The 24,433-nt window shown below is 38.7% G+C and overlaps 1 protein-coding gene across 2 annotated transcripts in view; it reads right to left on the bottom strand.

The window, feature by feature from the left end:
• Positions 1–23,923, bottom strand: part of LOC114250484 (uncharacterized) — a 31,332-nt gene extending 7,409 nt beyond the window's left edge. For both annotated transcript variants that reach the window (XM_089731194.1, XM_089731195.1), the window contains exons 1-20: positions 23,786–23,923; positions 21,171–21,201; positions 21,026–21,076; positions 19,193–19,540; positions 18,340–18,390; positions 17,673–17,720; positions 12,548–12,595; positions 11,960–12,055; positions 11,426–11,473; positions 10,334–10,429; positions 9,849–9,896; positions 9,099–9,194; positions 8,343–8,390; positions 7,413–7,508; positions 6,335–6,382; positions 4,403–4,498; positions 3,668–3,811; positions 2,954–3,052; positions 1,760–1,807; positions 563–703 (exon numbers count right to left, since the gene is read on the bottom strand). In XM_089731194.1, the coding sequence (XP_089587320.1) occupies positions 563–703; positions 1,760–1,807; positions 2,954–3,052; positions 3,668–3,811; positions 4,403–4,498; positions 6,335–6,382; positions 7,413–7,508; positions 8,343–8,390; positions 9,099–9,194; positions 9,849–9,896; positions 10,334–10,429; positions 11,426–11,473; positions 11,960–12,055; positions 12,548–12,595; positions 17,673–17,720; positions 18,340–18,390; positions 19,193–19,540; positions 21,026–21,076; positions 21,171–21,201; positions 23,786–23,833 (1,729 nt within the window). In that variant the 5' untranslated portion in view covers positions 23,834–23,923. The remainder of the gene's footprint in view (positions 1–562; positions 704–1,759; positions 1,808–2,953; positions 3,053–3,667; positions 3,812–4,402; positions 4,499–6,334; positions 6,383–7,412; positions 7,509–8,342; positions 8,391–9,098; positions 9,195–9,848; positions 9,897–10,333; positions 10,430–11,425; positions 11,474–11,959; positions 12,056–12,547; positions 12,596–17,672; positions 17,721–18,339; positions 18,391–19,192; positions 19,541–21,025; positions 21,077–21,170; positions 21,202–23,785) is intronic.
• Between the last annotated feature and the right edge of the window lie 510 nt (positions 23,924–24,433).

Here is a 24,433-nt window from a genome sequence, read left to right as displayed (position 1 = left end):
ATATTTATGTCTTTAAAAAGCTCAATTGTACTTTGTGGGTATCGCCAAAGGGAAAATCTTCCACCGGGCACCTTTTTTTTAGGAACGAAGTATTATTGTTGGCTCGGAGACTTTTCCAGTTTTACCAGGACAGGTGGGCGAGCAAAGGCTCAGCCAGGAGGGGTGGGATTAGCTAACAGCTGCCCGAGCGCCTCCGAAAGAGACCTAACAACTCAAGAGCAGCTGATTCGGGAAGGAATCTACTACCGAATCGGAATCACAACCCGCTGAGAAGATCCGGCGAGAAACTCAACGAGCTGATGCATGGATTAGGTTGCGGCTACCAAGACCCCGAAGCCTACCCCTAGTGCTAGAGTTGCAGGGGTCTAATAATATTATAGTTAGTGGATCGGAAGGACATGTCTAGGGCGTCGATGGTGAGTGACCCCTGGATGAGCTGGAATCGGGGAGTAGTCAGTGGCGGCAACGATGAAGCGATTATCATGCCGACCACGGCTCGACGTGTAATCCTTATCGCCGGGTACTGTAGCAATTGGCCCATGTAAAGTCAGTTAATACTTACTTCGTTTATTCGATATCTTGGTGAGTAATGCAGCCGCCACAGTCACGTTGGTCGTGCTCGTGATCCTCAGGATCGTCTCCAAGAATATAACGACGTCAACGTTCGTGTACTTAAACACGGTGTCGAAGAAGAAAAATATATCTGCGTCATGAACAAACAAATAGTTGTTATTCAGTAAACTCTGATTTGTGACAGAAAGAGATACATGCAATACAATCGGTATTAGGATTTTTTTATTACTAAAATGGTTGGACGAGCTCACAACCCACTTGGTGTTAAGTGGTTACTGAAGCCCATAGACATCTACAACGTAAATGCGCCACCAATCTTGAGATATAAGTTCTAAGGTCTCAAGTAGGTATAGTTACAACGGCTGCCCCACCCTTCAAACCGAAACGCATCACTGCTCCACGGCAGAAATATGCGGAATGGTGGTACCTACCCGGGCGGACTCACAAGAGGTCCTACCACCAGTTGGATTATTGGTAGTCTAAAGGTATTTCCAGCTTCATCTGGAGGTATAGGGCTTTTTAACAACTGCCCAAGCTCTGCCAAAGGAAACCTTGCGAATGCATCTAATACCGAATCGGAATCGCAACCCCTTGAAAAGATCTGGCGGGAAACTCAGCGGGCTGATGCTATGGCCCTGCTTTTACGTCGAGATCTTTGACGAGTTGGGAGTTCTGAATACGGTTACCAGAACCCTATAACTGTTCCTAGTGCTAAAGCTGTAGGCGGCTAATAACTATGTTATTGGATCGAGCGGATCCGTAAGGACGTCTCTACGGTGACGGTGACTGGCTCCTGAATGAGCCGGTTTCGGGGAGTAGTTAGCTAAGGCCACGGCGAAGCGGTTATCATGTTATAAATGGATTTCTAGATCTTGGGCAGAATTTGCTTTTGAATTTTTTTATGTGCAAAGGTTTTTTGTATTCTTTACTTGTTTATGTGGGTAATTCATAAGCAACCACAACTTTTACGATGTCAATGTATTTCTCTAAAAATACCTTCAATACAGTAAGTGTTTGCTTAAAGGAAAATTAGACAGACATAACAAATATTATTTACTTATTTCTTTGAGGCTGAGCCCCGTGAGGTCGCTGCCTACACACCCGGCGAAGCCAGAATAGCCCCTTGTGGCTACTGGCAGTATGTAGGCAGAAAAAAGTGTCCTATTAAAAATCGTATTTAACTCACCAGTTATAAATGTTACGCTGGACAACACATCCCACGCGGCTTCCACAGCTGTGAAAAGTAAACATGATCAAAATAATTAACAATAGGTACCTACCTAATAAATAAACAAACATAAATAAACTCCATTCTTATACTGTGTGGGTACAAGGAAAGTGATTAGAAACTCATGAAACTCAAACTCAACCTAGTTAACAAGAACGTAAATGCCGCCACCCACTTTGATACATGAATCCTAAGTCTATAGTACAACGGCCGCCATACCATGAAACCCGAAACGCATTATTTCATTTCGTCCCCGTGCTAGCCATTATTAGTGGCGAGACCTTTCCAGTTTCACCAGGACAGGTGGGCGAGCAAAGGCTCAGCCAGGAGGGGTGCGATTTGCTAATAGCTGCCCGAGCGCCTCCAAACCTTACAACCCAAGAGCAGCTGATTCGCAAATCAACAACCGGATCGGAATCGCGATCCGCTGAGAAGATCCGGCGAGAAACTTAGCTGGCTGATGCATGGGTTAGGTCGCCCGTCGAAATATTTGCGGAGTTTGACGAGTAGGGATACCGGGGTCCGTAAGCCTGCTCATACCGTTAGAGCTGAAGGCATCTAATGCAATAGTTATTGGATCTGATGTATCTGTAAGGACAAGTCTAGGGCGTCGACGGTGACTGGCTCCTGCGTGATCAGGATTCGGGGAGTAGTCAGCGGCGGCAACGATAAGGTGATTATCATGTCGCATTGCCTTATCGAAGTAACGTTCCGACGCTGACTTCATGTGTTTTCATATCGATTTGAGGCCCAGATCGTCGTGTAGGTCAACGTTCCTCACGAACCACAGTGCTCCGATGACTGAACTGCAAAAGCGGGATTGTAGGGGTTGTAGAGTGTCTATGTGTGTGCGGGCCGCGTGACCGAACACCACACTCGCGTAGTCATGACGGGCCTTATGCAAGTTTTGTAAATTGTCACCTTGTTCCGAAGTGACACTTTACTACGCTTACAGATCATGGGGTAGAGTCTGCCGAGGATAAACGCGGCGCCGTCGCGAACTGATTTTATATGCGAGCGGAATGTCATGGCTGCATCCAGGGTGATGCCGAATGTCCTGAACAACTTGTTGTTATACTTAGCATTATCTTCCATTACGGCATTAGGAGTCACTAAACTAATCGCATACGAGAACGACTTTCCTACACTTACATTTAGTTGCAGTAAAAGCTAGCAGCTTCCTGAAGAAATCTATTATGTTCTCATGCCCAGACTTAATCCGGATTTGATTGAGTATTTCCAAAGTTGACACTGAAATGAACAATATAATTTTGTTTATTTTTTTTATGATTAATTAATTAATTTATTGCTTAGACACGTGAATTAATAGAATTAAGGTCTGCTATCTCGCAATAGTTCAGTACTTACATTTTTTACGACTTTACTCATTAATCGCGGATTTCATTAATGAACGTATGTTCAGTACGTGTTTCATTAAAAAATTTGATACCCGTCTGCGGGATTCGAACACCGGCACAGCCGCATCGCTCGATACGAATGCGCCGGGCGTCTTATCCGTTAGGCTACGGCGACTTCAAACTTTTAACATAAGAAATACTAAGATTGAATTAATCTTGCTTTTTTTAATTATCATTATATTATTTCAGACTGTACTGTAGCACAATACTCAAATGTCGACAAATAAGAAACACCCCAATACATTGTCAGAAAATTTTAAAACATTCGAAATGACAGCAAAATTAATTCAATATAATTCAAATATATAGAAAATATTTTGATTTAAAAATAAATAAATATGGATATTTCAAAGAAATAGTGGTCGTTTAAACACATTTTAGATTCCGAGTACCTATTCGCATCCAATATGGAGGAAAATATGGATAACGTGTAAAAAACATTAATTACTTCGTCTTATTGTGAGTTTGTTGATGACAATGGCCGCTTCTCTGATGTTCTTGGTCTGCGTCACGTCGAGAAGAGAATTTAAGAAGAACAATGGGTCCTGAGTCTTGCTCATCTTGTTTATATTCTGTGCTACAGTCACGAGACCTATAAAAAAAGAAGGTATTAATAGATCTAATCATAAAATATATAGAATTTTAATAAAAAAATTAAATTAATATAAATCGACTTTGAGATAAACATGGCAAATAAATTTAACAATAGGATCACGAAATTGACCCACAAGTGACGGATCATAAATAAAATATCGAGGGGTGAAAGAGAGAGATTGAGAAGTTCGCATCTTGTGTCCTAGACCAGTGGTGCCCAAACTTTTTTCGACTACGACCCCTTTAGTAGAGAGAAAAAATATTGGCGAACCCTAGATAGGGAGAGACTGGTGTATTAAGAGATGCCAAATCGCCGGAAAAATATAAAAATGACGACCCCCAATAATCATCTGGCGTCCCCACATTGGACCGACCCCTAATTTGCGTACCATTACCCTAGATGACCTACGGACAAATGTATATGCATCATAGTTCGTTCCAGCTTATTAGCTTATCGTAGAAGTTGTTGGTGCACAAAACATCGTACCTTAAAACGCTGGCCTGCGGTAATTGGTCAGCCAGCATTTGAAGTCGTCGTGGCCTAACATAATACACAACATACATACATAATTATTGAATATTCACTTACTATCAGCATCAAATATCTTGCCCAATATCTCTTTTGCCTCCAATAAATTGGTGCAGTCGCAGATTTTGTACAACTCCGAAATTACCACCGTGAGACCTAAAATTAGAAGTACGTTGAGTAAAATGACGTTGTGACACAACGGCATTTCTTCAAACGAGTCTTCCGAAGAGTGCTCAGTGGTGGGCACCGGCTTGGCTCTGCCTCTGACGTCCAAAAGCTACGGTGACTCCATCAGATGGGCCGAAACTTGAAGGTTGAACATAATAAGGTACAAGGCCATAAAAGGTAAAATACAGGGTGGCCCATAAGTCCTTTGATATGAAAAAAAATTTATTAAAATAAAACTAATTACATTATGAATTAAATTTTTATTTACATAAAAAGCTTAAAAAACGGGAATTATTTTTTGAAAATAACATCTCCTAAATGTAATCCGTTGCGATCACGGCACTCTTGCAAACGACGTCTAAAATTGTCGATGACTGCGCGGCACGTCACTGCTGAAATGCTTGTCATTTCTCTGCGGATGTTTTCTTTTAGGGCCTCAATTGACCGCGGGTTTGTGTCGTATACTTTAGCCTTAAGGTAGCCCCACAAAAAAAAATCCATCGGGGTCAGATCTGGACTACGTGGAGGCCAGGAAATGTCTCCTCTCTTAGAGATAACTTTGCCAGGAAAAAGTTGACGGATAACGGGCATAGCAGTGTTAGAGGTGTGAGAAGTGGCCCCATCCTGTTGAAACCACGTCCTGGCATTAAAGCCTGAAAAGTTTTGCAATTCTGGTATGAAAAACTCTTCGATCATAGCCACATATCGCTCCGACGTAACAGTAACTGCGCGCCCTCTGCCATCCTCAAAGAAGTAAGGCCCTAGGATACCATGGGCTGACATAGCGGCCCAAACAGTCACTTTCGGACTATGTAAGGGCTTCTGATGCTTAAGTTTTGGATTGATGGGGCTCCAATAGCGGCAATTTTGTTTACTAACATGCCCGTTAAGATGGAAATGAGCCTCGTCAGAGAACATTATGTTATTGAAGGAAGTAAACCGATTCAACATTTCATTCGCATAATTTTGTCTTTGAATACCGTCAGTTTCCTTTAATTCTTGAACCAACTGAATTTTGTAAGGGTGCATATGTAAATCTTTCTTCAAAATCCGTTGTAACGATGTCCTGGATACGTTTAATGCTCTGGCGCGCTTACGAGTTGACTGTGTCGGATTTTCGCGAATAGACTGTGTCACTGTGTCTATGTTTTGTTCCGTACGTGACGTCCTTGGGCGACCCAACCGCGGTTTATCTAACGTCGAACCGGTCTCCTCGAACTTAGCAACCCAGTTCTTAATCGTTTGAAGAGTTGGAGTGTCGTCAAAGTTGTGTAAACCTTTGTGTTCTCGAAATTTACGCCGCGCAACGGTTGCCGAATTGTCGTTTTTATAAAACTCGCGCACACAAAACGCACGGTCCGCTCCGGTAAAACGCTCCATCGCGACTAAATTCCCAGAAACCGAAGTTACTCCCCCCGCTTCCCCTGCACCGCTCACGCGCGCCCTGTTCGTTTTATTCAAATTTTACTTTTCAAAGGACTTATGGGCCACCCTGTAGTACGTAAAAGACCCAATTTGGCTCTGGCATTATTGATGTCCATCATCGACAATTACTCACTCATGTCCACTCACCATCCTGGTGGCAATACTCATCTGGCTACTATGGCAATAAAAATACGTACGAACCAAAGATTAGACAGCAAAATTAATTAACAGAATTATAAGATTCATCCCTTCCACCTTTATGATATTTTAAGGGGTATGTCCTTATTCCGAGTTTGATAAGATTCCTTCTAGACAATGACCGTACCTTTGACAAAGATTAATTAAATGTAGGCAGAAAGAATAAGGAATCTGTTTTTTTTAATAATATAAATCACTTACTACTTCTATTAATGGATTCCAACAGTTCTTCGATAGCATATTTGAATACTGAAAACAAAATTAGTAATTAATAAAAAGTTAATATTAATATGGATCCCTAATGTTTGTGATTTAAATTGTAACCTAAAAAAATGGGACGCAATTCATTAATAATTATCTTCAGTTTTCACGAAGCGTAGACATGATTAAGCTGATTTTTAATATAGTAAAATCTGTCGGTAATCACATTTTTTCCCCAACCTATTCGCTGATAGCGTAAGAGACTATTCCAGCTACGCGCGGACGGATAGGTGAGCTCACGGGCTAAACCTGAGAGAATTTGCTAACACTAGCTCTAACAAGAGCAGTGCTTCGCAAAATCTACCATCGGATCGAAATCGCCACCCGCTGAGAAGAACCGGCGAGAAACTCAGCGCGCTGACGTATGAGTTAGGTTGCACATCGAACTCTTTGCCGAGTTCGACGAGTACGGTTACCGGGGTCCCTAAGTCTGCTCCTAGTCTTAGAGCTGAAGGCGTCTAGTACTGAGGTTAAGGGATCTGTAAGGACGTGACTAGGCCGTCGACGGTGACTAGCCTTTGCGTGAGCAGTTATCGGGGAGTATATAAGTAATAATATATTATTATATCAGTTTCTTGTTTCCATTGTACAGGGAACGCTAATTTGGAGCCAGGTATGTGTGACTGGTCTTTGTCCCTATTTCTTTATGTCCTTATTAAGTCAAAAAAAAAGGATTCGTCTCATAGAAACTTCATCAAAATTGGTTTGAGAAAAAACTGGAATAAAAAACATTTAAAATTCAGGTTAACAAAATGAAGTGTTTTGTTTTTAAACGTGATTTTAATTGGCGTTTCGCAAAAGTCTTTTTTTTAATTCTATTATTTTAGGCAATGGCAAATAGTGGCTAACAACTTTCGTATTTTTTTTGTCTTACAATAATAAATATATACAATACACATCTAGCCGCATTGGGATCGAGATTGAGACAGAAGGTTAGAGAGTCGTAGGGCGTTTTTTATTTCTTAACATACCCTAACAACCTGTTGTAGATCATCAAAAACTAAAAATAACAACTCACACGTTTGTTTCGTTACGAATTTCAAACGCAAAATGGCTTCAGAGAACGTCTTCGTCTGCATTATCTTGACGAATTTAAATATCGCTTCGCCGACGTCTGAAAATATTGCATAGATAACATTTTAATTTCAATTAAACCCCACACGTTTGTTTGTAGTCGACAAACACCGTTCGGTCATAGAAACGTGTTTTTTTATTGCTTAGTTAGATGGATGGACGAGCTGGTGTTGAGTGGTTACCGGAGCCCATAGACATTAACAACGTTAATACCGCCATCTATCTCGAGACATATTTGAAGTCGTCCTGGCCTAAAGGATAAGACGTCCGGTGCATTCGTATGTAGCGATGCAACGGTGTTCGAACCCCACAGGCGGATACCTATTTTTCTAATGAAATACGTACTTAACAAATGTTCACGATTGACTTCCATGGTGAAGGAATAACATCGTGTAATAAATATCAAATCCGCAAAATTATAATTTGCGTAATTACTGGTAGTAAGTAGTACCTCTTTGCGCACGGGTAGGTATCAACACCCTGCCTATTTCTGCCGTGAAGCAGTAATGCGTTTCGGTTTGAAGGGCGGGGCAGCCGTTGTAACTATACTGAGACCTTAGAACCCATATCTCAAGGTGGGTGGCGCATTTACATTGTAGATGTCTATGGGTTTGGGCTATGTTCTTCCATTCTTTCCTGTCCTCTACGCAGTGGATAGCGACATTTGCGTGCCGCCATAACAATAGGCGTGACTGCTACAGGTGTACCTAAGGTTGGTTCTATCTTTTAACGTCACGGCACTACGTTGACAACAGTAACTTAATTTCTATAGACTGCATCAGATATAGCAAAAGAAATAGTTCACGAACTACACTCACAATGGTCACAAAATACTCTAATTTACAATAATAATTCGTAGTTAAACAAAACATACCTCCCGTTCTTGTGGCCGAAATCAAAGCGTTCAAAGCGCCTTTCATATCTGTAAGCGAAAATGTATAATTTTAACTTACATTTGTAACTTAGAAGACGGCGTCAAGTGGAGTGGAGTGGATTGGAACGCAAATTAAATAAATTGACAACTACTGTTATAATGCTGCTTCATTATATCAGCACACAGACTTCCACTGCTGGACTTGGTCCTCCCTACTAAAGCACTCTTGGTCCCAGCAGCCATCTCTTCTATGAGAAATTTGCCTTTCGTCTTCCGAATGTAAGCTACCATTCGTGTGGGCCTTATACGGATCCTCCTGATCCACTAACGGTGCTTTTAGGCACCACAAGCACCGGTCACCGTCTTCGTCGAACCCGTCGTTTGCGACGAAGGGCTCGACGAGCGAATTAGCCCATAGACACAGCCCACTGAGTTTCTCGCCGGATCTTCTCAGTGGGTCGCGTTTCCGATTCGGTGGTAGATTCTGCGAAGCACTGCTCTTGCTAGGGTCAGTGTTAGCAGCTCTCCGGTTCGAGCCCCGTGAGCTCACCTACAAACATTAGGGTGAAGCTGAAATAGCCTCTCAAGGCTATCAGCATAGGTAGGAAAAGTGGGCCTTAGTATGAACGCGCAAAAGGCGAAAACTACGTCAAATTGCTATTTAATCAGAATCAAAACGTCGCGAATCACGCATATAAACGCACCTTAACTTGAAATAATGTAGCGACATAAAAAAAATCCTTCTTTTGCACTCACCGACTTCTTGTTTTAACACGTACAGGACTCTGGGTAGTTCAGGAGATCCGATGCCACCACTCAACTTTTTGACTTCCACCTTCACACCGTCTAAGCCTGAAACACCGGCTGATGGTAACTCGAGATTTTACTACTGACAGGTTTGTTTTAAACAGCTCCTTGGCTATGGGAACGGAATAAAGTGGCGGTGGCGATTACAAGATATTTGACAGATGCCTGAATCTCGCTTACGATATTTTCAAGATAAGCTTGTATATATACAATACAAGTACAATATCACCCGCTCAGTGGAAGATCTTCTCTTTATCGTCTAGCTACAAACTACAACTTAAAAAAAACAGTGCGCGTGCAACTTGGTGCACGTGAATGAAGTGAAACTTCTTTTTCGACGTGTAGTATTGTGGTTTTCTTCATTTTTATCTTTAAATCAGATTGCTCTTGTAATAGGGAATGCTGTGTATAAGAGATGCGACATGCTCAATATTTAAATTATATATTTTGAATTATAGATAGAAAAATAAATAAATATATATATGTATATATATTTTGGTACTTCATTAAAATATTGGACGCCACTCGTCGGTAAGACTCGCGCTGGCCTGTAACAATACTACTCTATACTCGGCCTGCGAATAACACGTACGATAGAGAAATGTATTAAAAATAACATCCATTAAAATTGTTCTACCTGAATTATTGTCATTTAAGAACAATATTTACTTATAAATTAATTGAATTAATTACGCTTACCAGTAGTGTGCGCAACGTGCTTGAAATAATCGCAGATTTCATGAGCATCTGTAATCACAAACAAAACACTTTATCAACTTAAGGTTGAGAATGCTAAAGATTTATCGGACCTCGAAAATTTCACCTCACGCCTCAAGGTCAGTCATCCTCCTCCTTGCGTTATAAATCCTCAATGCTGAGGATCGTGATCTCTGTGGGATTTCAAAATCGTCCGGCGGACTATATAACGCCACGTCGATCTGTCCATAGCGGCGTGGACCACTGGAGACAGATCAAGGGCGGATCGAATCAAATAGGCATTTAGTCTAAGGACCCACTTGGCACCAGGCGCAACCACCTGTGTAGATATACGGTCGAAGCTTCAATGTAACTGTATTATCCTGAACCGGAATGTCCTATCTTCGCGCTATGTGGCCTACCCACTTCCACTTCAGCTGGCTAACTCTAAGAACTCATAGCAAACGTGATAAAAATCATAAACGTACTCTTCTCTCCTGAAATCTTCTGCAGCGTCTCAAAGATTCCGTCAAAATCAGCGTGTCCCGTCAGCGTCTTCAATATCTCGAAAGCGTTGAAAACATCTGAAATATACAAATGAGACGTTTAAATCTCGATTAGCGACTGTAGGGTACCCAGCGAATTTATGGCGTAGTAAAAGTCGCAGATATCTACTAGGGGCGAGCAGTGGAAGACCAGCTGCGGCGAATCTCGGGTAAGCATGCCGCGATGGCGATTACTGATTACTACGCGTGATTACTACGATTTAACTGGTTAAGGACCGGAGTAGTCCCTGTGGGTGTATACTATAAGTTTGCCAAAAGAAAATTAGCGTCCCTTGGAACCGCCGCAACTCACCTGCCTAGAATACCCCTGACCGCAAGTTTGCAAGAATATGTAAGAAACGCGGACCACCATGGCTCATCTAGGCTAGTAGCTATAACATATTGAAGGGAGACTATTCGACAATACAATTGCATAATAAAAAACTAAAAGTAGGAATAGCTTATTTGAGTAATTCTTTATCCATTTATGCATTTAATTACTTTAGGCAAAAATCGCTAAAAAATCTCGATCCTTAATCTTTTAAATATCTAAATAACTAACGCTTCCGTTTTTTTTAAATATTTTATCTCAGTTACAATTAAAACAAATACAACAACGTATGGTAATTGCGTACCAGTAATAATAGGCAGGGCGATGATGTTGAACCACAACTAGGATTAAGGTAGGTAAGGAAATTTTTATTAAAAAATTTTCGTCCTCCATAATTAAAATTACTTTTACGATTTGATCTCGTCTTTTCTATTGTCATTAAACATTTTGGTGACCTCAAATTCTTAACGGTTTTCGTGGCCACGGTCGACCGAGTCGTGTTTATTCGTCGACATTTCAATGTTACTGTCAATTGAATTTTTTAGACGAATTGGACGGTAGTTATCAATATTACATTGACAATAATAGACGCGAGATAAAACCGTACAAATTAGTGTTATGTTAAAGAAATCTTATGAAGACTTAAAAAAATAAATCGACCGTGCGTTCTTCTTTGCATAAATATTCAATATAAACAAACTCACTGTCTTCATTCGTCAACTGCTTTAATATGTCGACAATAACTCTGACATCTGTAATAGGAGAAAACATTTTTATGTTAATAAGAAGGACACCTTTGACAAGCGTTCTTCGAAAAAGGGGACGCTTAATAAAGCTCTTATTGGCAATACAAAACCGTCCTCGCAAGAAACATCTCGGATCCTCCAGATCCACTCTCAGTGCTTTTAGACTCTCCAAGCTCTGGTCACCGTTCTCATGCAATCTGACCCTTAAGCACAAGCCACTGAGTATCTCGCCAGATCTTCTCAGTGGATCGCAATTTCGATTCTGTGGTAAATTCAGCGGAGCACTGCTCTTGTTTTAGCAAGCTCAGGTTGAGTTCCGTTTTGAACCCCGTGACCTATTCATCCTCATGTAGCTTAAGCTACCAACGATTAGCTACGGGTTTTTTGCTCAACAGACTAAGAACCCGAACATAGTTCTAAATTTGTTAAGGTTTTTCTAAGTTCCTAGGGCAATTCAGGTCTTTGTCATAGTACGCTGATGCTACAACTTACTAGATGTGTCTTCTAACAGATCCAAGAAGTCTATCACGAACTTCCAGCTCCTCGATCCTCTGCATCTTCGGATGAACTCGTGAATCTGATCTCGGTCTGTAAAAATAATAATTAATACGTTTTATTTTATTTAAATATGCAATAAAAATGCTTTTCAGGATATTATTAAAATATAAGTATATATAACTATTGATGCGCTTTTTTTTACAATAAAATCATTTTTCCTTACACTATTTTTAATTCAAATTTATTCAGATTTATTTTCTATTTTTAGTTGGATCTTCTTTTTAGTTTTTTTTTCGCTTTTATAAGCGTATTTTTTTAGTTTTTTTAAACTATAATTTTTTTGTATTTAATTCAGATTCCCCACTCATAGCTGAAGAAGGTCTTTCATGTTATAACTAATATTTTTTTCAAATGCTTAAACTTAAATGGCCCTTCTATAAAGTTGCAGAAATGTCGCTTAACCCCAAATAGTCTTACAGTCCTCGATTATAAATATTATTAACTAACGCGGCGATGCGTCGCCACGTCAGCAATCGGTTTTACGTGCCGCTATAGATGTTTCAAATGATGAAATTCTCTCACCTTTGAGTCCGGTTAAGTTTTCTATGTATTTGATGGCGGCTGCCTCGTCTGAAATAAAAAAAAAACGTGTATAATAACCGGCAAACTTCTTGAGCATTTGTTGACGTAGTGGGGGTAAGTTTGCGCATGGTACACTCACGTGCAAAAACATTATTTACTTTGCGTCATAATGCTATTAAATTATTAAAATCAACATATGTATTTATTTATATATTTATTAGAACATCAACAAAACATATAGGTTAATAATTGTAATAATTTAATATTGGGGTAAAATAGATATTCCTTCTATTAAGTCAAAACTAGAGCTGTTGCCAGGTCTTGGTTCTTGGTCTTGGTGGTTGGTTTTTTTTCGTTATCATAATCTTGACCATCATCATCATCACTGTTTTCATCACCCGAGTCGCTATCATCGTGATGAGTCGACATAGGGCTCATCGGCGTAGTTTACAACTCGGTCGATTCGGTCTTCTTTTTTGTCTATAATTAATTATTTTTTGAAGATATTCGATTCGTAGTAATCGAATGTTACTTTTTTCATTTACCAGCTTCCGATTATTTTCTGTTCTTTTTTCCATCTTTCATAATTCGTCGTAAGCTTCATTCCGAGCCATTAAAATTTATATCTTCTTTAAATTTTTCGAAGCCTTTCTTCGGTACGGCGTTTCGCTGCTTGTTACGTAGTTATTATGATTACATCTTTTTATTACAGATTGAACGAAACTATCCATTCCGGTAACTTTCTTCTTCCCTGATCTTTTCTTACCCGGAGTCCGAAACACGGCGAGCAAGCCAGAGCCTTTAGCTTCGTTAATAATGCACCTAACAGTACTCACTGATGTTTTTGTTGCTTCCGAAGTCTGTTTTAATTTTTCCATATCATTCTTCCCCTGTTTTATAATGAAGCAATATACGTCGTACACAAATTTTCTACCCTTTCTTTTAAGTACTACACCAGTTTGTCACGGCATAGTGTATGTTTTATAAAAAATCAACAAACACTCAACAAATAGCAATGGCAACAAAGTCCACAAGCAATTATAACAAATAACTTAACGATTAATAACGATAGACTTTCCACTGTACGCAAGCGTACTTTTGGGAGCAAGCGGAATGAGGGCGCGGTGCGGGACGCAAGGTTCGACTGATCTACCAATAACGCGCTCGATACGATTTCCCCTGCCGTCGCGCCTCACCCTCACCACCAAAGTGATCTAAAATTCGGTTCTGCGCAGTCAAGGTCATTTGCTCAAGAAGTTTGCCGATTAATATAACACTCGGGGACTGCTGCGGTAAAGCTATTACATATAGCATTTTTTATCAACTTATGCAATTATAATTAGACAATAATAATTTAATATGAAAACATAAATTAAATAAGACCACGCTATATTTATAAACATTAAAAAAAGCAAAACATTAACTGTCCCCTTCCCACTCATAAGCTAGACCGCGCGTGAGAGAGATGGGCAGACTTTTCATGATGCGCATGCAGTGCGAAGTCCATCGATATATTACCACATCGATGGCGAAGTCACGCCACGCTTAATCACAAACAATACACAAGCGTAACGTGTGAATGTGTTGAGCGCGAGCTACATGGTAGGCGGAGTGGGTGGTGTTAGGTTTTATTTTCGTTACGGAATTTCTTGATTCGGTCTCCGCGCTCAAAGCCCGCGATAAAAGCTATGCAATAGCTTTACATAAAACTTAAAGTTATAAGATTACGTGATTAAGTTTCAGCTCGTTCCTAAGAACAAATTCAGATATACCTATCGGAAGTTGCATATTTCGTGGCGTGCATTTTTGCATACCTTAATTCGAAAACGGGTGAACGAAATCGCTTCCCAGCCGATGTTAAGAGGTTACCGAATAGGATAGATATCACAACTTGATTATTGGCTCATTGCGGATGTCATTGGTGAAGCGAGTTAAAATCGTATAACGATATAAAATATCCTAAAAATGATTGAACAATAATACTCGTAAAATACTTCATTACGTTTTCTGTACAATATTGTTACGCCGGCAAGAGTAACGCTATCTACTAGCCGAATATTTGAACGTATATCGAAGGATCTAGTAGCATCTAGAACGCTCGAGAAGTACAACGCCATCTATTGTCAGATAGCAGAAACACACATCGAAGCTACTCAACTTGCCCAGAATGTTTTCAATAAATCTAGGGATATCGTATCGACTATTCTCGAGCGTTCTCGGTGTTACTAGTTCCTTTTATATTCGTCTCTGCTATTCGGCGATAGATGGCGTTACTCTTACCAGCGTAACAATATAAAAATTACGTAAATAAGTTTTTTCTTTACATACGTATTTCATTATTTTTTTTAAATTTGCCTGCGAGCTTCGGGCAACAGCGCAGTGGCATCTCTTGAAACGAATGCATCGGCCGGTTATAAATTTTAGATCGAGATGAATTCGAACATCGACTATAGATTGCTTACTTCAGAATTTCTCTGTTTTCATGTATTTTTAATCGACTACAGATGTAGCTTATTAATATAACTAGATGATTACCGAGCTTTGCTCAGCTTTTTTTTGTTTTATAACGCCATCTTGTTGTGTCTTTAAAGCAGTAAAAATAGTATTATTAGTCGCCAATAGATGTCGGGAAGAGCCATAAAGTTGATTATTGAAAACAACATTTTCTGAAAATAAATCGTAGCTAGATCGATTTATCGCCCCCGAAATCCCCTGTATACTAAATTTTATGAAAATCGTCGGAGCCGTTTCCGAGATTCAGATTATATATACCTATATATACAAGAATTGCTCGTTTAAAGGTATAAGATAGCCCAGGGGCGATATTTTTATTCGAGTTTCATATTCGTAATTGCAAAATGAATACTAACTGCATTTTTCATGTATTTTTAGCCGACTTCAGAAGTAGCCTATGAATAGGGAAGATTTTTTATTAGAGATTCAGATTCGTAATTGCAAAGTAAATACTACATAATTGCATTTTTCGTGTATTTTTAACCGACTTCAGAAGTAGCCTATGCATAGGGGCGATATTTTTATTCGGGTTCCATATTCGTAATTGCAGAGTAAATACTAACTGCACACGTAGGCGTCAACTATGTTTTATTATTTTTCCTACAATTTCCTATTTGTACAAATGGTACTGAAACGCGTCGACCTCGTGACAACAATGTCAACTGTTTAAATAATTATTAATATAATAATTAAGCTCATTTTGCACTTAATGTTTCTCATATTATCATTTTTAAATAATTGCGCAGTTACTTTAATGGAGTTACAAAATTAAAGTAATTTCACTGGGATATATCAATTTGTGTTTTTTAGCTTTTTCGTCCTTTTTTATGATTGAAGGATTACTGGTGGCCCGGAGGCCTTTCCAGTTTCACCAGGACAGGTGGGTGAGCAAAGGCTCAGTCAGGAGAGGCGGGATTTGCTAACAGCTGCCCGAGCGCCTCCGATAGAGACCTAACAACTCAAGAGCAACTGCTTCACGAATCAATCTACTACCGCATCGAAATCGCGACCCGCTGAGAATATCCGGCGAGAAACTCAGCGGGCTGATGCATGGGTTCGAACTCTTTGAAGAGTTCGACTATTCTCGACGAGTTCGGTTACCGGGGTCCTTAAGCCTGCTCCTAGTCTTAGAGCTTACAGCTTAGAAGGCATCTAATGCAAAGGTTATTTTGGATCTGATGGATCCGTAAGAACGTGTCTAGGGCGTCGACGATGACTGGCTCCTGCGTGATCAGGATTCGGGGAGTAGTCTGCGGCGCTAACGATATGTGGAATATGCGATATGTATTCATACGAAAATTATATACACATATACATACGGAAATAAGCCAAAATTGAATATATGTAGATTAGTTTCGAAGAACGGATCCGATATTTGCATACAATTAACAGAAGTAATTATTTCATCTGAAAAATTACAAATTACAAAATACAAAAATTATGTACACGATAGGACATTAACAAGATACGACACGACATTGTAACGATACGATATGCGAACGATAAGATGTACATACGAAACGATATGGATCTCTGTTTACTTTTTTTTATTTTTATTGCATAGATGGACGCGGACGAGCTCACAGCCCACCTGGTGTTAAGTGGTTACTGGAGCCCATAGACATCCACAACGTAAATGCGCCACCCACCTTGAGATATAAGTTCTAAGGTCTCAAGTATAGTTACAACGGCTGCCCCACCCTTCAAACCGAAACGCATTACTGTTTCACGGCAGAAATAGGCGGGGAGGTGATACCCACCCGTGCGGACTCACAAGAGGTCCTACCACCAGTTACTTAAACTAGTAGTCCCCCAGGAGCTAAAATTCGACTATAATTAATTAAAATTTTAAATTTGCACATTATCATGGTTCTATTGTCAAAGATTATTAGATTTACATAATCATGATTTCGCCAAGGTTACACTATAGACAACTATTATTAAAACACACACAATATTAATCTTTTTTATTTATTTATTTATTGCTTAGATGGATGGACGAGCTCACAGCCCATTTGGTGTTAAGTGGTAACTGGAGCCCATAGACATCTACAACGTAAATGCGCCACCCACCCTGAGATATAAGTTCTACGGTCTCAGTGTAGTTACAACGGCTGCCCCACCCTTCAAACCGAAACGCATTACTGCTTCACAGCAGAAATAGGTAGGGTGGTAGTAGCTACCCGCGCGGACTCACAAGAGGTCCTATTTTTTATTACACGACCATTATTTCACGTTTATTTCACCGTGGAAGTCAATCGTGAGCACTTGTTGAGTACGTATTTCATTAGAAAAATTGGTACCCGTCTGCGGGATTCGAACACCGGTGCATCGCTAGATACGAATGCACCGGACGTCTTATCCTCAGGCCACGACGACTGTTATAAATGTTATTAACTTATTAAAAACGTTATACGCGCGCTAAGACACATCCGTGGTCGATATCTAATAATAATAATCAAACTGCGCAAACAGTCGATTACCCGATGCTACACTTTATGTGCATTAATAGAGAGTCGATATATCGATGGCTTGCACTCAAAATTTAACCATTGTTTTGATAGAGCCCACGAGACGCGAGAACCCTACAAAATACAAATAAGTCACTCACTTCTAAGACCCGTTAAGTCATACAGTAGCTCACTGCTTTCCTTATGGCCTGTGGGAAAAAAAAACAATAAATTAACAACAAGATAATTAAACGTGAACACAGTAAAAGATCCTTATTTGCGCTTCCTTCCTTCGCGTTTTAAAAAAAACGATAGGTTCCTCAGTAGTCGAAATTCGACTATAATTAATTGAAATTATATGTTGGTACACTATTATGATTCTATTGTAAAAACTATTATACTTCTATAATCACAGATTTCGCCAAGACTACACTTTAGATAAAAGACAATCAAAATTTAATCTATATTATTTTCAATTTGACAATGAACAAATATTGTGCATGCGTGTGTGTGTCAAATACATGCTATTATGTGTATTTTTTTATTTATTGATTTAATGTATTTTAAAGCATAATTTAAACAAATATTAACATTCTGCACTCCTTCTCTATATTCTCTATAAGTGTGGGAAATTTCATACTCCTCCGTCCGCGCAAATTTCGTAAAAAGGGGTACAAAGTTTTTGCTTCAGTATTAATATATAGATATCAGTACCATTTGATGCGAATATTGAAAAATATATAAAGGCGGTCGATTTTTCAAAAACCTACTCCGCTCATCAAAAGCGGGAGGGCGTATATAAAATTGTAATAGAGAATGTTGTTTTACCTTTAATTCCAATTATGTTCCTGAGTTTTTCAGAAATGAACTCTTCTTTCCCTGTAAAGTAATATTTTTCGATCAGTTATTGTTCATACACGCTATGATTAGTTTGACATTTATTTATGTTTGTACGTAATGAGTATATCAGAAGAAGTGTGAAAGTAGCCCCGGTAATCAACAAATTAAAGAGTGGACGGTTAGCGTGGTATGGACATGTGATGTGTAGAGAGAAGATGCATGTGACTAGGAGATGTATGGAAATGGTAGTGCAAGATAGAGGGGGAAGAGGTTGACCGAAGAAGACATGGATGGAGTGTGTGAATAACGACATGAGAGAGAGAGGAGTAAGTGTTGAGATGAAACGAGATGAAACTCGCAAAATACCCGAAGTTGGTTAAATATGCAGATTTAAAAAAAAAACTGCCTCCAATAACGTATTCCAATTTGAAGAATTGGATAGAGGTTTCCATAAGCTTTAGTAACCACTTAACATTACCTATACCAAAGCCAGCTCGTTCACTCATCCAGTACCATATTAAGTAAATACAGTCCTAGCATAATTTACACATTCTAAGTTTTTTTTTTTGTTGTTACTTAGTTGGGTGGACGAGCTCACTCAGGTGTTAAGTGGTTACTGGAGCCCATAGACATCTACAACGTAAATGCGCCACCCACCTTGAGATATAAGATCTAAGGTCTCAGTATAGTTACAACGGCTGCCCCACCCTTCAATCCGAAACACATTACTGCTTCACGGCAGAAATAGGCGGGGTGGTGGTACCTACCCGTGCGGAATCACGTGAGGTTCTACCACCAGTAAATTGTTGATTAACTATAAAAACGAGAGGCCAGAACTTACCTAGACTCTCTTTCCGCTTTTTCTCTTTCTCCCTCTTTTTGTCGGGACTGAAGCCGCTGAAGAGGCCATCGAAAATGTTCGTTTTAAAGTTGAATCCGAGCAGCCCCGACTTCGCCTCCGTGGTCGTGCTCACATCTTCGTGGGATTCTGCGCTTCCCTCCTTCGATTCCTCAGAGCTGCCACTTTGAATTTTAATATCGGCACCCGCACTGGATTCGTTTGTTGAATGATTTTCGGTATGCTCTTCAGAATGCCGACTTCGACTGTGTTCGGATTTATACTCAGCGTCGATCTTGCTTTTCCGGGATTCGATGGTTGATGCATCACCTGTGTGCGCTTCCGTATGAGCTGTTGGAGGTGATTTTCGTTGATAATATTGAATGTAAGATGTTACAAATCGTTTATAGAGGTCCCCCAGCAGTCGAAATTCGACTATAATTAATTGAAATTATAAGTTTGTATGCTGTTATGATTCTATTGTCAAAGACTATTATGATAGTTCTTTAATCACAGATTTCACCAAGACTATACTTTAGACAAATATAATTAAAGACAAACAATATTAATCTATTGGCAATTTGACCACAGACTTTAAGCAATAAGAAATGCTTGACAATAAACAAATAGTATGCATGCGTGTGTGTGTCAAATAATGGTAGTGTGTGTGATTTTTTTTAAATTGATTTAATGTACTTTTTATGCATAATTAGAAAAAAAATTATAATATTCTGCACCCCTTCTCTATAAGTGTGGGAAATTTCATACTCCTCCGTCCGCGCAATTTTCGTAAAAAGGAGTCGTTTTTGGTTTCACGTATTATTATATATAGATGTTTGCAAATAACAGTCGGTACTATGTTACTGTGTTTCAACATAATGAAGGAGGTAGACAGATTTGTTTGCTTTTAGCGTCCTACCTGCAATCCACGACTGACTAACGAAGAGACCGCTTAATAATAGTGTTTCTAAACAATAAAAAATTGTGGTAGAACCTATTGCCGCTAAGGCCTATTTCTCCCGTGAAGCTACTGGTTTCAAACCTAAGCGCATAGTAACGCGGTTCGGTTCGAGAAAAATCGAGAAAATCTACAATTTTCAAAGCCTATCTTGAAGCGATTTGGGTGTTTCTTGTTATTCTTCTTATACTGTGCCGCGGCGCACCAGCCGCCCGGCGCCTTGTACATCAATACGTAATAACGCGCTTGATCATTATTTTGCTGCGATGTTATTTTAAAACTGCGATATCTTCTAAGATACTCATTGAAATCATAGGATGTAAAGGGCATATTAAAAAAATATACTTGTAATGTAATGAATAATGTATTTATTTCGATAACGATTAAATCGTTGTAAAAATACAAATAATTCTTTATGTTAGAACAAATTTGGTTGGCATGAAAAAGGTGACTAGTGAGCCAGCCTCAAAATATAGACGTATGCTGTCGCGGACTTTTTTTAAAGAGGAACTATTCTGTCATACTTTATTTTAGCGAAAATTTAATCATTTCCCCAGCGCACGCAGCGAATCTCTCAAAAGGAAAAAACGCGATTTTGAAACTCAATAAACTGGCAATCTAACTAATAAGAATTATTCAAATCGGACCAGTAGTTCAACCAAACAAACAAACTCTTCAGCTTTATAATATTAGTATAGATATAGATAGAAAATTGAAGATAGCACAATATTCGACGAAGAAGAACACATAAAATATATAACGAAACTGCATGACGAATTTAAAGTCATGACGATTGAAATAGAAACTTTTTGAAAGTATTTCTTATTCGTTTCTCAGGCCGCGTTTCTAAATATGTAATAATAAAAATACATACACACCTTTATGATTGTTATCAAGTCTTTCAACTTTTACTTTATGTAGTAAGTTCCCTAAAATAAAATAAAAACAATTTGTAATAATTTATCATTCTAAACTATAATTTATTACTTCTGTTACATATTGTATTCGTATTTAATTACTCACGTGAAGGTTCGGTGACTACTGTAGCGAGAATCTGAAACAATAACATACTTAAAATTTAAAATTTAAAAAAATACATCCTGCAAAGTTTTGCGTTTCATTTTACATCAACAAGTAAATACAATGCAGTCAATCATCCAATGAAGTTGAAGTCAGGGATGTTTCTTTCTTATTTTCATCTTTATGAAGATAAAAAGAACAGTTGAATTCAGCAAGTCAAGAAAGCTGTAAAGCGTCCAAAAGAAAGAATTGTGATAATGGAATAAAATGCTATGTTGAAACAATTTCGACAATTCTTTTTAAGCTATTGCATAACATGTATCGCGGGCTTTAAGCGCGGCGACCGAATCAAGAAATTCCGTAACGAAAATAAAACCTAACACCCCCACTCCGCCTACCATGTAGCTTGCGCTCAACACATTCACACGTTGCGCTTGTGTAGTGTTTGTGGATAAGCGCGCGGCGTGACGTCGCACTGCATGCGCATCATGAAAAGTCTGCCCATCTCTCTCTCGTGCTGTCTAGCTTATGATTTTGAAGAGGACAGTTAATGGTTTGCTTTTGTTAATGTTTATAAATATAGCGTGGTCTTATTTTATTATTGTTTGAATATTAAATTATATTGTCTAATTATAATTGCATTAGTTGATAATAAAATGCTATGCAATAGCTTTACCGCGGCAGTCGCCGAGTGCCACACGTTTTTTTATTATCATTTAAAACCAGGTTACTTCTCGTGTGGTCCCCTTTAAATGTTATCAAGATCGCACTGATTATTTTTGAGTTATCCTTAACAAAGCACATTAATTGAGTTAGGTTACATTGATGACGTTCTTATTTTCTTTTTTGAAGACGCTTTACTTTTTTTTTGTATTATTGGAACGAAATTCCTTATGGGACGATGAGAAGGGGTACCCTAAGCTGGAAAAAACGTCCGTAACGTAAGATTTTATGTTTGTTACCTCATAACTTTTGACTAGGTGAATCGATTTTGATGATTCTTTTTTATTAGAAAGCTGACGCTTTCCGTGTGCTCTCATTTCAATTTAGTCCAGTTCTGATAATGGTATCCATGAGAAAACCATATAAGCCTTAAATTTGCATTAACTACGTGCGCGACAAATAGATGAATAACTCAATAACTCAATATCACGCCAACTGATTTCGATGATTATTGTTTTTAGTGTATATGAGTCGACTATTATCAAAGGCGGCAATCTGACTTTTGGACAATGATTGGTAAATCAGAAAAACGAATTATTGACTTTGTATTCCTTTGGTAGTCACAAAACTCTTCGGAACGACATCTTAGATAAATAACAGGTTAACTATTAACCTTTATTTAATGCAGGTTTTGAACCGTATTCTTTGAAGGAGACGATTATATTCAAATAAATCTGTATTGACATATCAATAAAAATTTTTTGTCCAAATGTACAGATTGCCGCCTTTGATAATAGACGACTCATATATTAATTTGTTTTGGAATATCTTTATTTATTTATTTTTATCAAATAATTATTTTCTTTATACCTCGAATATAACTTAAAATTAATACTTTTATAATAAGGAACCGTTCCTATCCGGTGTCCCAAGACAACACACATCTTTTATTTATAATTACAACTCCTAAAAACATATTAAGACATTGAACCGACTGATTGCCTGAAACCTTTACAGGATATCGTTGACAGTTCGAATTGAGCGCTTAATTGGGATAATACAAAGATGTCGTCACGAAAATTGACGTTTCTCTTGCTGGTTTCTGGTTGAATAATACTGATTAACTAACTACCTTTGAATAGTGAAACTACGCACTCTTAAAAGAGGATGGATCATAATGTTACATACACATGTGAAGTTCCTATGACGCCCACGATACGCGAATCGACTGCGGATCTGCGACCATTTCAGACCATGTGACCATGAAATCTGGACGTAAGTTAATTCAAACAACTTGACGCTTAAGAACCACTAACTGCGTACAACTAAACTAACTAACGTCACAGCGCACGTCAGTAATCAAATTTTAAATTTCAAAATAAATTCGATTTTAGAACGTCTTCCTTTCAGTAGCTTGTGTGTAACAGCATGTTGAGTAAGCACTTACGTCACAGCGTACGTCAGTAATCAATTTATTTTTAATACATTCGGTTTTAGTACAATCTCCTTTTCTATGGGTGTAACAGTATGTGGACTAAGCACTCACGCCGCAATGTACGTCAGTAATCAAATTTTAAATAAATTCGATTTTAGGACTTAACCTATTCAGTGACTTGTGCGTGTGCGCTTAGCACTAACGTCACATCGCAAATCCGTAATCAAATTTCAAATAAATTCGATTTTAGAACATTCTCTACTCATTGATTTGGGCGTGTGCACTCAGCACTTACATGTGTCACAGCGCACGCCAGTAATCATTTATTTATTTATTTATTTGTTATAAACATCTCTTATTCTGTAATTTGTGTGTAGCAACGTGTGCAATAAGCACTGACGTCACTGTGCATGTCAGTAATCAAATTTTAAATTTTTACAAAGTTTCGAATTCAGAAGGTCTTCTATGCAGTTATTAGTGTATGACGGCGTACGCACTAAGCTCTAAACTAATTACTTACACTCGCCAGCACTATCACCCACAACAAACAGCACGTCTTCGCTGTCATGTTCGCACTTTACTAGTGGTCAGACAATATCTGTATCCACTAAGCCATAATAGTAGTTAAAAACATTTATATAATGTACTAAATAAACAAAGAACAGCTGTTCAAATTTTTCGTGTGTATTTATCGCGAAAAACCATACTTAATTGAAATGATCTGATTGGCTGATTTCTGTCGAAGAACGTGACGTCATCGGTCAAATAATCTAAATGGCCGCTTTGGTGGAAAGAGGCGAATGACCTTGGATTCGGAGGAGTCCTTCCTTTTAGTTTGAAACTTCTTAATTTTCATACTAACCTAATGGACTCCTCCCTTTTAGAGAGAGATATTTAATCTACCTATATCCTGTAAAAGCGAACCTAGAAATGTTAAAATTAAATTATGGCGAGCTACGAGACGAACCTGTTTCTGTTTTTTACGAGAAAAGTTCAGGATCAGTACAGACCTGCAGAGAACTATGTCTATAGTAGTGTGGTATATGACCCTCGGCTAGATGTAGGTCGGATCTGTGTCTGTTTGTGCACGAGAAGAGCTCGGGATCAGTATAGAGCTGCAGAGGACTGTGTCTATAGTAGTGCGGTATAGAACCCTCGGCTAGATGTA

Source organism: Bombyx mandarina, chromosome 11, assembly GCF_030267445.1.
Source record: "Bombyx mandarina strain Sakado chromosome 11, ASM3026744v2".
NCBI classification, from domain to species: Eukaryota; Metazoa; Arthropoda; class Insecta; order Lepidoptera; family Bombycidae; genus Bombyx; species Bombyx mandarina.
Note: the sequence above shows the minus strand (reverse complement) of the source record. Positions and strands in the feature narration are given on the sequence as shown.